The sequence below is a fragment of the Vipera berus genome (genome assembly GCF_964194415.1).
Source record: "Vipera berus genome assembly, chromosome: 2".
Lineage (NCBI taxonomy): Eukaryota > Metazoa > Chordata > Lepidosauria > Squamata > Viperidae > Vipera > Vipera berus.
The window spans coordinates 277,034,462-277,050,310 of NC_138203.1; the positions used below are offsets into that span (position 1 = coordinate 277,034,462).

The 15,849-nt window shown below is 46.0% G+C and overlaps 1 protein-coding gene across 2 annotated transcripts; it reads right to left on the reverse strand.

Annotated features, from left to right (window-relative positions):
- Positions 1-6,224: 6,224 nt before the first annotated feature.
- LOC308662486 (uncharacterized protein) lies at positions 6,225-10,047 on the reverse strand. Of its 2 annotated transcripts, none has more exons than XM_081318352.1 (5): positions 9,502-10,047; positions 9,121-9,235; positions 8,936-9,018; positions 8,161-8,287; positions 6,225-7,387 (listed from the first exon to the last, which is right to left on the reverse strand). In XM_081318352.1, the coding sequence occupies exons 1-5, from the start codon at positions 9,991-9,993 to the stop codon at positions 6,507-6,509; spliced, it is 1,698 nt and encodes a 565-aa protein (XP_081174478.1). In that variant the 5' UTR covers positions 9,994-10,047; the 3' UTR covers positions 6,225-6,506. The 2 variants fall into 2 exon arrangements, with proteins under 2 accessions (XP_081174478.1, XP_081174477.1); XM_081318351.1 differs by having other exon boundaries at positions 9,121-9,238.
- Between the last annotated feature and the right edge of the window lie 5,802 nt (positions 10,048-15,849).

The following is a 15,849-nucleotide window of genomic DNA, read 5'->3' on the forward strand; positions in this document are numbered from 1 at the left end:
CCACTCCACACTCCCGCACCCATTTCTCCATCTCTGGGGGAAGGAAAGCCAGGAACTGCTCCAGGAGCACCAGGTCCAGCATCTGGGCCTTCGTGTGTATTTCTGGCTGCAGCCACTGACAGCAAAGGCGGTGAAGCTGACTGCAAACATCTCGGGGACCCCTCCCCTCCTGGAACTGCACTTTTCTGAAGTGACAGCATTGGACCTCTGAACTGTTGGCTTCTTCTTCTTGGCTCTTCTGCCCAGGACTTGCCCCATTCTTCCCACAGCTCCAAGGCAGAGCAGCTGCAGGGCCTTTTCCAACTCCTGAATCTGCTGGGCTTTGTCCCTCCATGTAATCCATCATCAAAATGGCCTGATCTCCCCAGGTCTTCCTAATCACAAGGGGTCTGTCCAAATCTCCTAATGCCATTCAGGCCTCTTCCCTCACAAGACACTTCAGTCTCCAGCAGAACCAGCTTACTATCTGAAAAGCAAAACACAGGGGGTTGCAACAAGGTGACAAATTTGAATACTGTTAGACACAAAAATAGTCACAAATTGAAATTCACTCTGTTTGTGTTACAAATAGAAAAGAAGTTTATTAGACTTCACAACAAAGTCTAAAAAGTAACTTGCAATGCTGGTGGATTCAGGAAGGCAAACAATGTAGCCAAACACTGAACCACACCCCAAATTCCAAAATCCCATATTATACATCCTATCGCGACACCCCATTCCCTCCCCCATGGCCCCATTGGCTTAGGCTTTTGAGGTTACAACCTATCAGAAGCGCCTAAACAGAATACATTATCTCTGCCCCTGTTTGCTTACATTATACTAATAAGATCCCTCCCCTACTATCCTGTTTCTAGGGAAGAGATGTCTCCCATGTTCTACACCTGCGGGGGGGGGGGGGGGGGAGAGGGGTACCAGGCACCAGAAGGTACTTAAAAACAATTCCTAGATGGTGACTCACACTGGGCCCCATGATAACTCCTGTTCTCCCCCTCCCTCCATCTGAGGCTTGTATTTTCCCCCATATTCTCAAAGCATCTACTCAAGCAATTGATTATAAAATGATTATTATAAAATATAAAATAGGATTACATGATAATACTAAAAGCATATATATTTTTATTTTTAAAGTTCCTCACTGCTTCCAGTTATTTTCCACAATACTGAGCATCCTTCTCCATAAATAAACAAATCAACAAAAGAAATTCTTATGAAGCCACCAATGTGTGGGAAGACGGGGGTGGGTGGGTGGGAGGGGAATCTTACTAGACAGACTCATTTATGTTTGGGGAAAGTTCTTAGCACACTTCTCTTCTTGCTCAACTTCTATCAAGGAATCAAAATACCAAATAAATACATTTAAAATATGTTTTGGGTTTCTGTTTCTGTTAACAGATTATTTATATCAAATAATTTCTATTGCTGCCTAGAAAGAACTACCCTTTGCACAATCCAAATTATAAATGTCTCCAGGCAGAAGAAAATTCACGTGAGTGCCTATCTAAATCGATTTAGCAAGGAGGTTAATCAACATTTGAATTTCTAGTAAAACCTAAGGCAGCAGAACCCCATTAACCTCGTGGCCCAAACCCCTGGGTCAGGGGAAGGCAACCTCGGCTCTTTTATGGCTCATAGCTGGCTCAGGAATTCTGGGAGTTGAAGTCCTTGAGTCCTAAAAGAGCCGAGGTTCCCTTCCCCTGTCCTGGGTGAACTCCAGAAGCCAGAATTAACAAACCACCATCCAATGCACCGCCGCCGGCAGAGCCACCAACGGATAGTGAGGCAAGGAGGGAAACGAGGAAACCGAGTTCCAGTCCTTACAACCCTCGCACTCAACTCTTGACACGTGGAACTGTAGCCTTGTGTACAACCCAACAAGAGGAACTCAATGAAGCTTTGCATACTCCACGCACGCCTCCAGCATCAGAGGAAAGCCCCCTCCTCCCCCTCCACTCACTCTGAGTCACGTCTGGATCGCCCCCCGTGCGGGGATTCCTCACGGCCTCTTGGCCCGCTGGCTCAGCCTAAGGGCCGCAGCGAAGGGGAGCAGAATCGGACACGGCAGAAAAAGCAGAGGCGCTTCCAGCCTTTCCGGCAAGTACGAATCTGCCTTCTGATGGCGGAAGAGCCAGGCGCATGCTCAGTTCCCTCCGGAAGGCGACTGCCCATCCCTTCCAACCGCTGCCGAGGGAGACCCCTGGTGGACGCTCTGCGCTATGCCAGGGGATCCTGCAAGGGCGCCGAAGGGGGCCAGGGATGATGGGTGTGGGATTGGGTCTCTCTAACGTCTTGCCTTTCTAAATATGATGGTGTCATCTATACAGATTGCAGTTTTAGAGCTTCCTCTTATTAATTTCTGGGAACTGCGTGTGATTTGTGAACACTGAGGAAATCTTTGTTGAAGCTCAAAAGTCGTTTTCCTCAAGAGTTGCCTCAGAAATTAGCAAAACACTTAGTGCACCTCAGGAGATCTCCTCCTCCTCCCGTGTTTAAGAGGATTCAGGCAGGCCGTGGATGGGAAACCCTCCCTTTTCCCTCATGTTCAGAATTCTGGGAGGCGAAACTCAAGTCAGGCTTTATTCTCCACTCACTTGGGATGACCAGCCTTCCTTGATCGGTGGCTTGAAATCAGCCTCCCCTCATTCATTCCCTCCCCAATAAAAGAGAAAATGGTATGGGGTTCTTGCTTGTCTTAGGGATGAAGCCTTTTCCTGCACTTTCTTTGAGGGAGAAGTGGCTCTGATGCTGAGAAAAAGATGCGTTTCTGCCTGGTTTTGAGCCTTTTGCCTGTGAGGTAAATGTAGACCACTAGACCACAAAAAACTGTAGGCATGGGCAGGGATAGGCAACCTTGGCTCTTTTATGACTCATGGACTTCAACTGCCAGAATTCCTGAGCCAGCATGGCTCAGCTTGGAAATTCTCCCTTTCCCCTCAGCATGGCTGGCTCCCGAATTCTGGGAGTTTATTTATTTTATTTTTATTTTAATCCCATTTATATCCCGCCCTTCTCCGAAGACTCAGGGTGCCTTACAATCTAAGCACAAATCAATGTGCTTAGCAATAGCCTTCATTCTATGTACATGCCTGCTTATTAGGGCTTTCGCCCCCCCAAGAGGCATTATTACAAAGTCAGCTTAATTACCCCCAACAATCTGGGTCTTCATTTGATCTACCTCGGAAGGATGGAAGGCTGAGTCAACCTTGAGCCTGGTTGAAGTCCACGGGTCATAAAAGAGGCAAGGTTGTCCACCCCTGGGCATGGGCAACTATAAATCAGCATGGCCTTATCGCTTGCTGGGCACCTCAGTCTGGTGATTACAGCATTGTGTTAATGAGATGTTGTTCCTTATTCTTGGTGCCCTTCCAGAGCTCAGCTGGTAGAGTGAAGGATGGGGGAAGCACAATTTCAAACACTCTCAGACTGTTGGTTCAGTCCTGGCTTTTGAGAGGGTTTTTTTGACCAAATATCACCACTGCAACATGTGGGGGGGAGGGGCAAAATATAACATGTATAACCCAATAAGATGAAAGTCTGCTAGGATATATAAATGATCTAAAATAGTGGCCACCCACAGTGGAATGGGGCCATCTTGAGCTATCAGAAAGGTGAGCTGGATAAGCAAGATAGCGCAGGACTGGTCCCTGATGTTTTCCTTTGAAAAAGCCACATCCTCACATTTACATCCTCCTGAACAGCTAAACCATTGGGAAGGTCCTAGGTTCAGAGGGTTGGGTTAGCCATCTTTCAAAATGTTGCTTCTGCGATGTTTTCTCCCAAAACTGCATTGTGAGAAAGTCTGTATTTAGGATTAGATTTATTAAATTTATATGCCGCCCTTTTCCCTAAGGACTCACGGTGGCTCACAACAAAAATTTAAGAAACATGAAATACAAAATTTTAAAAAAGAATTAAACAGTAAATAGAATAAATACATGACAATTTAACTCAGTAAAAGCCAAATTTAAAAAACATATTCAGTCCAGACCTGCTTGTTGGAATAACCAAGTCTTCAGGTCACGGCGGAAGGACCTAAGGTCAGGGGCCGTCCGCAGCTCCGGAGGCAGTTCATTCCAGAGGATCGGTGCGCCACAGAGAAGGCTCTCCCCCTGGGGTTCACCAGACGGCATTGCCTAGCCGACGGCACCCTGAGGTTGATAATGGCAGCAGGTGGTCTCGCAAGTACCCCGGGCCTGAGCCATGTAGGGCTTTAAAGGTGATTATCAGCACCTTGAATCGCACCCAGAGGGCAACCGGAAGCCAATGCAGCTTGCGCAGGAGTGGTGTAACATGGGAGTATCGAGATACTCCCATAAGCACCCACGCGGCCGCATTTTGCACCAGTTGAAGCCTCTGGATGCACTTCAAGGGCAGCCCCATGTAAACAGCATTGCAGTAATCCAGGCGAGAAGTGACAAGGGCATGAGTAACCCTGCATAGGGCATCTCGGTCCAAAAAGGGACGCAACTGGCGCACTAGGCGAACCTGTGCAAAGGCCCCCCTGGTCACGGCCATCAGATAATCTTCCAAATTAAGCCGTGAATCCAGGAGGACACCCAGGTTGCGGGCCCTTTCTGAGGGGGGCAGAACCTCCCCCCCATCAAAAGAGATGGAACTTGTTGAACCATATGAGATGCCGGTATCCACAGCCAGTCGGTCTTGGAGGGGTTCAGCCTGAGCCTGTTCCTTCCCATCCGGACCCGCACCGCCTCCAGGCACCGGGACATCACGTCAAGGGAATCACAGGGTTGGCTAAGGGTGGAGATGAACAACTGGGTATCATCCGCATATTGGTGATACCTCACCCCAAAGCCACGGATGATCTCACCCAGCGGCTTCATATAGATGTTGAACAGGAGGGGGGAGAGAACCAACCCCTGAGGCACCCCACAAGTGAGGGGCCTCGGTGTAGATCTCTGTCCCCCTGCCAATACAAACTGCGAGCGGCCCAAGAGGTAGGAGGAGAACCGCCGTAAAACAGTGCCTCCCACTCCCACTCCTTGAGCTGTCGCAGCAGGATACCATGGTTGATGGTATCAAAAGCCACTGAGAGGTCAAGTAGGACCAGAACAGAGGAACAGCCCGTCCCGGGCCCGCCAGAGTTCATCCACCAGTGTGACCAATGCCGTTTCCGTGCTGTAGCCGGGTCTGAAACCGGACTGGTACAGGTCCAGATAGTCCGCTTCATCCAGGAATTGAGGGAGTTGATACACCACAACACTCTCGACAACCTTCGCTACAAAGCAAAGGTTGGAGACAGGACAGTAGTTATTCAACAAGGCCGGGTCCAGAGCAGGCGTCTTGAGGAGGGGCCTCACCACCGCCTCTTTTAAGGCAGAGGGGAAGACACCCTCCATCAAAGAAGCATTGACAACTGCCTGGAGCCACATTATAATAATGTGGAGATCTGTAATAATATGTATTTGTTTGAAATGGAAATATTGTTAACTCGGATACCACGCTGCTTCTTAAAGATATTATTGTAAATATTGGAAAACTAATAAAATATTATAAAAAAAAACCCATCTGAACATCAACTGGAACAAAGGGACCAGACCCGTCAGCAATTTCTTCTACATCCCCCCCCCACTTTTGCTAATTGTTCCTCTAAAATTTGCCTTATGGGGGTATACAATGGCTGTGAAGAAGCAGAAGAATTAACCTCTACATGAGGAGCTGAAAGTTCAATTAAAGGTAACTTCGGAGGAAAAAAAATTATTTGATCATAATTAGGTGGAGGTTTTGTGGTCAATTGTTGTCCTGCCAAAGCATCAGAGCCAAATTTTTCCACTGCTTGACGGCATTGAAACCATAGATGTAATATCTGAACTGGAGCCCGGGGTTCAAGATGTAAAGTATGCCCTATCTTTACCCAGTCCTGTAAACGGAGTGTCCCGTGCTCCGGATACCAAGGACAATGTTTCCCTATCTCTCCTACGAGCTTCTTTATCTCTGCCACAGGTGCTTTAAGCCCTGACTTTTGTAGCAGGAAAGTTAGTTCCTCTACATGCTGTTGCTGCTGAGATAGATTGCAACCCATACTTACCTCTGAGGGGTCCCGTAGGAGGAAGGTACCTTTGGGGTCTATTCCAGACGAAGGTAAATATGTTGAAAGTTGCTCCCCTGGAGGGAGGTCCTATTCCAAATCTCTTTTTGTTTGTTTTTAAAGATTTATGGTCCCTGTTCAGGGCACCAAATGTGGGATTCAGAGACCAGTCAACCAAGGGTGTCCCAAATATGTCTGTCTGCCTACGCAGAGTTTATTGTATTCATACAGTTTAACAAGCAGGAAATAACGCACAGCAAAAGCGTTGTTTATTGGTGTACACCCCAGTCAATCTTAGAGAACATCCGAAACATCCAAGCCAGGGCAGAGTCTCTTTTATCTAGCTGGTTCTTTGCAGTCCTTGGCAAGGCTAATTGGAATGACCTCATAGTCATGTGGATAACAAGATACTGAGGCAGGCAATTTTCTGCGCATGGTCGTTTCATATCCTTGACCTCCATCTCTACAGCTTCTCTCCTGTGTGGATGCTGTTGTGGGAATTAAGATGACTGCTACAAGTAAAGGCCTTTCCACACTCCATGCACTGATATGGCTTCTTGCGTGTGTGGATCTTTTTATGAGAGGTGAGATCACAATTCCTCCTAAAGCCCTTTCCACATTCCACACATTTATATGGCATCTCTCCTATGTGGATCCTCTTGTGGGAACTAAGATTACTGCTACGACGAAAGGTCTTTCCACACTCCATGCATTGATATGGCTTCTCTCCTGTGTGGATCCTCTTGTGGGAACTAAGATTACTGCTAGAAGTAAAGGCCTTTCCACACTCCATGCATTGATATGGCTTCTCTCCTGTGTGGATCCTCTTGTGGTTATTAAGAGTACTGCTACAAGTAAAGCTCTTTCCACATTCCACACATTGATATGGCTTCTCTCCTGTGTGGATCATGTTGTGGGTATTAAGATTACTGCTACGATGAAAGGTCTTTCCACACTCCATGCACTGATATGGCTTCTCTCCTGTGTGGAGCCTCATGTGGAAAGTAAAATTACTGTCATAACCAAAGGTCTTTCCACACTCCATGCATTTATAAGGCCGTTCTCCTGTGTGATTCCTTTCATGAGTTCTAAGACAGTAATTATCACGGAAGATCTTTCCACATTCCTTGCAGGCATATCGTTTCTCTTTTGAACGTGTCTTTTTAAGGGAAATAAGATTAGCAGATTTATTAAAGCTCTTTCCAGACTCCATGCATTTAATTTGTGATGGCTTTGTTTCATTACTCTTTGGTTGCACTTGATCTGTAAAGTTCTCTTTTCTCTCTCTCAGATGGATCGCTTGGCATTCCTCCTTGCAATTCTTATTCTCTTGCCCATTAAAGCCTTGAAAAAGAAAAATGAAAACTGTAGCAAGACTAGGGGAATGACCAATTTTTTTTAATTTAGGAAAATATATTTAGGCAGTTCTGCTGGCAGACATGAAGATTCTAAGCCATGCTGTTACCAAAGACGTATTCCTAAGTGGGATCCCCCCAATTCTCATATATCAAAACTGGATGACCTCAGAATGAAAGTAAGCAAAACCTTGTCCTAAACTTTGACCAACCGTGTGTTCAATGACCTGGGACAATTCCAAGGGGCCACAAACTCCTCCACGTGCTATTGACACTGTTATAATGCTGGGACAGCAATATACCCACCAGCTCCCCAACTTCAGTGAAAAACCTCATCTCCACTTCTCTTTCAGACAGAATCTTTGAAAGTCAATAAAATTTCTGGATGGCAAAAGCTCCCCCACCCTCAACTTGGAATGATGCTAAACTCAGAACACAAGTGGGCACATCTCAGTCAGTTTGGTCCAATGGTTAAGGCACCAGTCTAGAAACTGGGTGACTGGGAGTTCTAGTTCTGCCTTAAGCGCAAATGCTGGCTGGGTAACTTTGGGCCAGTCTCTCTCGGCTCAACCCATGACACAGCATTATTGTTTGGGGAAAAATAGGAAGGAGGAGGAGGAGTACTGGGTGTGTCTACTACCCTGAGCAAAAAGTAACAAAGGCGGTATATATATAAAAAGTGATATTTTCCAATCAAAAATAACATCTAAGCCCCCCAGACATTCCTTCTCTACATTTCTGAGCACAGATGGGGGTTCTTACCCAGAGAAGCCAGATTCCTGGAATTCTCCAGCATGACTTCCCCATGGAGTGCTTTTTGGTCAGGATCCAGCTGAGACCACTCCTCTTCGGAGAAATACACGGCCACGTCCTCCAAAGACACAACATCCTGGACAGGGAAACAAGTTTCCCAATTAGCAGATAATCCCAAGAATAATGTGACAGTTTTCTTTCACCAATTAAGCAGAGAGATCCTATGAACAAAACAGGCATCTTTCTGCAGAATTCAGAATGAGATCTCACAGCTTTTGGCTGACGGCACAACTGAAGCACATTGGATCAAGTTGGAAGTATTTGGAATGCCTTTCAGTGTAGCCAACTAAAACAGGTTTTTTGGTCACTTGGTAGTTGGGTATTAAACCCACTGCTTCTCACTGGCTTCAATTCTTCCTAGAGTGGGCAGAAGAAAATACAGGGGAAATCCATCTGCTTTTTGTCCATAGACTGCTTCATCAACCGAGGGAACAAACTCTTCCCTCCCACTCCACACCTTCGTGGGAGTGTTGGGAGAGCTTGTAATGGTATGTGAGAATGACCCTGGGAGATAGCAAAGAAGCAGGAGGGCAGAGAAAATCTATCAGAAGGGACAGTTAAGTTAAGCCAAGTGTGAATTTTCAATGATATGATCTACAATTTGTCTTGCTTAGGAAGAGCAACATTATACATTAGAAACAGCAATATTACACATTGAATATTATACAGAATAAAATTAAACCCATCCAAGGTTCATGGACCTTTCCGATATTTCTCTTCCTACCTGAGGCAGAGGTTCAGCCACTCTTTCAGCTCCACCACAAAGAGAAGGTGGTTCTAAAAACACTAAGGACATCTTTCTATTATCTGTGAGACAGAAAACAGCGGAAGCAGGGATTTCATTCAAGATGAACAAAACAATCACCTGGATGTCCAAATCTCACATCACATGAAAAGAACTTCGGTTACCTAGTGTGGTGTCTTGACTTTCACCTTTCTGGAAGCTCTTCCTGAATAACAGCTCCTGGGAGGATTTGGATGAATCTTTCCACTCCTGGGGATACTCAGTGATAGCTTGCAAGGACTTCTGGACAAGACGTGACACGAGAAAGAAGGGAAGAGTACAGAGACAGAAATGAATTATCATGATTGAACACGCAACCTAGCAGACCCCAATGTCCATAGATTAAGCTGAAAAGTGAGAGAGGAAGAATTGCCTCAAATGCATCCTCTGGAAGAAGAATAGAACAATGGGTCTTAGGAGTTCATAATCCCAGAAAATTCTACCAGAGACACATTGACAAATTCAGAGAGATTCTCCTTGGAACTGACATAATTACATTCTCACACCTGCAACTCTTCTTGATTTTTTTCTTCTTTCTGACTCAGCAAGAAGCCTTCGGCCAGGGCCACTGCCTGGGAACTGGTTTCCACTCCACACTCCCGCACCCATTTCTCCATCTCTGGGGGAAGGAAAGCCAGGAACTGCTCCAGGAGCACCAGGTCCAGCATCTGGGCCTTCGTGTGTATTTCTGGCTGCAGCCACTGACAGCAAAGGCGGTGAAGCTGACTGCAAACATCTCGGGGACCCCTCCCCTCCTGGAACTGCACTTTTCTGAAGTGACAGCATTGGACCTCTGAACTGTTGGCTTCTTCTTCTTGGCTCTTCTGCCCAGGACTTGCCCCATTCTTCCCACAGCTCCAAGGCAGAGCAGCTGCAGGGCCTTTTCCAACTCCTGAATCTGCTGGGCTTTGTCCCTCCATGTAATCCATCATCAAAATGGCCTGATCTCCCCAGGTCTTCCTAATCACAAGGGGTCTGTCCAAATCTCCTAATGCCATTCAGGCCTCTTCCCTCACAAGACACTTCAGTCTCCAGCAGAACCAGCTTACTATCTGAAAAGCAAAACACAGGGGGTTGCAACAAGGTGACAAATTTGAATACTGTTAGACACAAAAATAGTCACAAATTGAAATTCACTCTGTTTGTGTTACAAATAGAAAAGAAGTTTATTAGACTTCACAACAAAGTCTAAAAAGTAACTTGCAATGCTGGTGGATTCAGGAAGGCAAACAATGTAGCCAAACACTGAACCACACCCCAAATTCCAAAATCCCATATTATACATCCTATCGCGACACCCCATTCCCTCCCCCATGGCCCCATTGGCTTAGGCTTTTGAGGTTACAACCTATCAGAAGCGCCTAAACAGAATACATTATCTCTGCCCCTGTTTGCTTACATTATACTAATAAGATCCCTCCCCTACTATCCTGTTTCTAGGGAAGAGATGTCTCCCATGTTCTACACCTGCGGGGGGGGGGGGGGAGAGGGGTACCAGGCACCAGAAGGTACTTAAAAACAATTCCTAGATGGTGACTCACACTGGGCCCCATGATAACTCCTGTTCTCCCCCTCCCTCCATCTGAGGCTTGTATTTTCCCCCATATTCTCAAAGCATCTACTCAAGCAATTGATTATAAAATGATTATTATAAAATATAAAATAGGATTACATGATAATACTAAAAGCATATATATTTTTATTTTAAAAGTTCCTCACTGCTTCCAGTTATTTTCCACAATACTGAGCATCCTTCTCCATAAATAAACAAATCAACAAAAGAAATTCTTATGAAGCCACCAATGTGTGGGAAGACGGGGGTGGGTGGGTGGGAGGGGAATCTTACTAGACAGACTCATTTATGTTTGGGGAAAGTTCTTAGCACACTTCTCTTCTTGCTCAACTTCTATCAAGGAATCAAAATACCACATAAATACATTTAAAATATGTTTTGGGTTTCTGTTTCTGTTAACAGATTATTTATATCAAATAATTTCTATTGCTGCCTAGAAAGAACTACCCTTTGCACAATCCAAATTATAAATGTCTCCAGGCAGAAGAAAATTCACGTGAGTGCCTATCTAAATCGATTTAGCAAGGAGGTTAATCAACATTTGAATTTCTAGTAAAACCTAAGGCAGCAGAACCCCATTAACCTCGTGGCCCAAACCCCTGGGTCAGGGGAAGGCAACCTCGGCTCTTTTATGGCTCATAGCTGGCTCAGGAATTCTGGGAGTTGAAGTCCATGAGTCCTAAAAGAGCCGAGGTTCCCTTCCCCTGTCCTGGGTGAACTCCAGAAGCCAGAATTAACAAACCACCATCCAATGCACCGCCGCCGGCAGAGCCACCAACGGATAGTGAGGCAAGGAGGGAAACGAGGAAACCGAGTTCCAGTCCTTACAACCCTCGCACTCAACTCTTTACACGTGGAACTGCAGCCTTGTGTACAACCCAACAAGAGGAACTCAATGAAGCTTTGCATACTCCACGCCCGCCTCCAGCATCAGAGGAAAGCCCCCTCCTCCCCCTCCACTCACTCTGAGTCACGTCTGGATCGCCCCCCGTGCGGGGATTCCTCACGGCCTCTTGGCCCGCTGGCTCAGCCTAAGGGCCGCAGCGAAGGGGAGCAGAATCGGACACGGCAGAAAAAGCAGAGGCGCTTCCAGCCTTTCCGGCAAGTACGAATCTGCCTTCTGATGGCGGAAGAGCCAGGCGCATGCTCAGTTCCCTCCGGAAGGCGACTGCCCATCCCTTCCAACCGCTGCCGAGGGAGACCCCTGGTGGACTCTCTGCGCTATGCCAGGGGATCCTGCAAGGGCGCCGAAGGGGGCCAGGGATGATGGGCGTGGGATTGGGTCTGTCTAACGTCTTGCCTTTCTGAATATGATTGCAGGTTTAGACTTTTCTCTTGTTAATTTCTGGGAACTATGTGTGATTTGTGAACGCTGAGGAAAACTTCGTTTGATGCTCAAAAGTCATTTTCCTCGAGCAGCCTCAGAAATTTTGCAAAACCCTTAGTTGCTCAGCATGCACCTCAGGAGATCTCCTCCTCTTCCCGTGTTTAAGGTGATTCAGGGAGGCCATGGAGGGGAAACCCTCCCTCTTCCCTCATGTTCAGAATTCTGGGAGCTGAAACTCAAGTCAGGCTTTATTCTCCACTTGCTTGGGATGACCAGCCTCTCCTTATTCATTTCCTCTCCAATAAAATAGAAAATGGAATGGGGCTCTTGCTAGTCTTAGGGGTGAAGCCTTTTCCTGCCCTTTCTTTGAGCGAGGAGTGGCTCTGATGCTGAGAGAAAGATGCGTTTCTGCCTGGTTTTGAGCCTTTTGCTTGTGAGGCAAATATGATAACCACTAGACCACAAAAATGATAGGTGTTGTGTATGCCACCATAACACCAGGTGGCATCGGTCAGGGGCCTGATTGGTCAACCTGTCCGGCGGAAAATATAGGACACCGGGTTGGGTGTCACCTGGCCGGCGGGAACACGGAGCAACCGGGTTGGCTGACTGCAGGGGGCATCAGTAATATATAAGGGGCACCAGGGGTGGGGGCAAGCCAGTTCCAGCATGTAATCAATAAAGGCATTACGTATTATGCTGTCTCCTCATTGTCTCCATGCGGTCGCCCACGCTATAACAATAGGCATGGGCAGGGGTAAGCAACCTTGGCTCTTTTCAGACTCGTGGACTTCAACTCCCAGAATTCCTGAACCACCATGGCTCAGCTTGGAAACTCTGCCTTTCCCCTCACCATGGCTGGCTCAAGAATTCTGGGAGTTGAAGTCCACAAGTCAGAGAAGAGCCAAGGTTGCCTACCCCTGGGCATGGGCAACTATAAATCAGCATGGCCCTATCGCTTGCCGGCCGCCTCAGGCTGGTGATTACAGAATTGTAAGAGTTAATGAGATGTTGTTCCTTATGCTTGGTGCCCTTCCAGAGCTCAGTTGGTAGAGTGAAGAACGGGGGAAACACAATTTCAGACACTTTCAGATTGTTGGTTCAGTTCTGGCTTTTGAGAGATTTTCTTTGACCAATTGTTGCCACTGCAACATTTGGTGGGGAGGGGCAAAATATAATGTGTTATTTAACCCAATAAGATGAAACTCTGCTAGGATATATAAATGATCTAAAATAGTGGCCACCCACAGTGGAAGGGGGCCATCCTGAGCTATCACAAAGGTGACCTGGATAAGCAAGATAGCCCAGGACTGGTCCCTGGTGTTTTCCTTTGAAAAAGCCACATCCTCACATTTACATCCTCACACCTACATCCTCCTGAACAGCTAAACCATTGGGAAGGTGCTAAGTTAGAGGGTTGGGTTAGCCATCTTTCAAAATGTTGCTTCTGCTACGTTTTCTCCCAAAACTGCATTGTGAGAAAGTCTGTATTTAGAATGTGCATACAAGTCATGTAAGTCTGTAAATGGAAAAAAAATCCCTGAAGGGACACCTTTCTTACACAGATTTTTGAAACCTTCCAACAGTTGGAAATTTGACACGGTATATAGTGGATCCCAGATAGCAATCATTTTTTGATGATTGATTACATTTGCGGTTTTGAGGGGAAGTCAAAACCCATCCCACACAAGCTGCCAGGAGAGGCATGATGCAGGACCCATCAGCCTGACTATTCTGGTTGGTGAGGTCCAGGAGAAGACCCTCCTCTGTTGTTGTTCCTGCCCTCTGAATCATCTTGCCCACCCCCACCCCCATTTGACATGCACCCCAACCCTCCTGACCTTTTGTTAAGGGCCTAAAGATCTGGCTCTGCCGGTTAGCTTGAGGCCCCAATGGGGGAGCATCACAGTGGAGGTGACTGATCGATCCCATCTCTATCCCACCTTCCCAATATGTATCTATAATTACTTTTATGATGGTAAGCCTCCAAGAGTTACCCTGTGATAAGATGGGCAGCCAATAATTTTTATAAATAAATCAGTCAGTCAGTCAGTGTGACGTCCAGAAGATGACTGACACTGTGGCATCAACCTTCACAAACACATCCACTTCCTGGGACACCCACTGGAGAAGTTGATGGGAAATTAATTGACCCAGAGAATTCCCAGTAGGGTGTACAGCTCCATGTGTCAGATCCCATCTTGGGACAAAATGCAGCAAAGTGCTTGCTTCAAAGAAGACCAGCAGGTGATGCCCAGAGAAAGAGCAGAAGAAGGAAAAGATTCTATGGAGAGTTAACACATCTGGCCATAATGCAAAGTGGATGCAAAGATTTGCCCCCTGGCAGCATCCTGATTATTATTTTTTTCAAATCCAAATTAATCTGTAAAAGGAATTAAACCACTCTTGACAGGACAACTAGAGATCACTATGGGAGAATATTAGTGTCATTAGTACCGAGATCTAGCATGGAGCCTCAACAAAAATAACAATGGATTACATAATAAAAGCACTGCAATCAAAAATTGCATGTGCCAGAAGACAGGATTCAGAACCCTGGATAGCTCCCAATGCGGGCTGCTCCTGCTTGGATTAATCCTCTCTAAGAAAAACACAATTCCAGTGCTGCTCTGTGGCCAATAAAATCCTCAAGAAAGGTGATGGCCGTTCGCCCCCATTTTTCATTCCAGAGGGTAAAACTCATTCAGATATTTAAATCCTACTGAGAAAAATCCTTGACAGTATGGGAATCGAAGCCCTCAGATGAAGAACCCAATGCAATAACAGTCCACCACCTTCACCTTGGTATCATCTCATCAAGGAGGCCGTCCCTGGGTGGGTTCGAACCACCATCCTTCTGGTTAACAGCCAGATGCGCTAACCCCTTGCGCCCCAGACTTGGCACAGGGCTTGGCATCAGCCTCCCTCAGTCCAGAGATTCAGGCCACCGAAGCTTGTGTTTGGTTTCTGTAGTGTGGCTCCTTTCCCCCCCCTGCTAAAAACAAAAACTGGGATGAGAATTCAGACGGGTGACACTGCCTGCACATCCCAGAAGGGTAAAAGTTGAAAAAAAGGCATGCGCCAGGCAGGATTCAAACCCAAGTTACAGGATTGGAGACCATGTACGATGTCGCTATACAACTGGCACAGATGCTAAGATTCGGTCTCAAGAGATGTAAAATTTATGTTGGAGGTTTCTCTTTTCCCATCTAATAGCAAGAGAAAAACTCCTCTGAAACCCAATATTCAACCAGCAGCCTGAGAATGGAATGTCAAATTGTAAAAAGATTAAACAAAAGAAGAAATGTTATCCCAAAGAGGCTTTTTTGCAAGGTAACTGGACTTTATTGTTTTTCTTTGAAGACATTTTGCTTCTCATACAAGAAGCTTTTTTTCCCAATTTTATTTGTGTATGAAGCAAACATTAAGTCAATAGCGGTTTACATCACCTTGTGAGGAGGAAATAAGGTTGTCCCGTTACATATAAGAAAGCAACCACAAAGAAAGGAAAAATTATTGCATATAACAAGTAATAAAGTTCAATTAACAGCTCTTTTTGACATCCAATTGTACCACTGACTCCAAGACAAATAGTAATCTGTGTCTCCTTGTCCCCTTAACATCATAGTAAGCCGATCTGATTCCGCACAGTTCATTATTTTCTGAATTACTATTTGGTCGGGTGGGCTAACATCCATCTTCCAATATTGGGCCCACGCCAATCTTGCAGCAGTGGTTATATGTAACAACAAGTACCATGCAGTTCTGTTTATATTTTGTGGTCTTATCCCCAATAAAAATACCTCAGGACACAATTGTATATGGTATCCCAACATCTCACTTAGCCATTTCTGAATATTCTTCCAGAAATTCATAGCCTCTCGACAGGTCCACCATTGGTGGAAATATGTGCCTTCTTTGACACCACATTTTCAACAAGTTGGGGATGTTCCC

Bases quoted from the DNA above. Each gene is read 5' to 3' on its own strand.
- LOC308662486 (XM_081318351.1), bottom strand. From the start codon at position 9,993: ATGGCATTAGGAGATTTGGACAGACCCCTTGTGATTAGGAAGACCTGG. The intron at 9,239-9,501 runs GTGTGAGAATGT...CGTCTTGTCCAG, and splicing joins AAAATCAAGAAGAGTTGCAG to AAGTCCTTGCAAGCTATCAC. The intron at 9,019-9,120 runs GTAACCGAAGTT...TCTGTCTCACAG, and splicing joins AAGTCAAGACACCACACTAG to ATAATAGAAAGATGTCCTTA.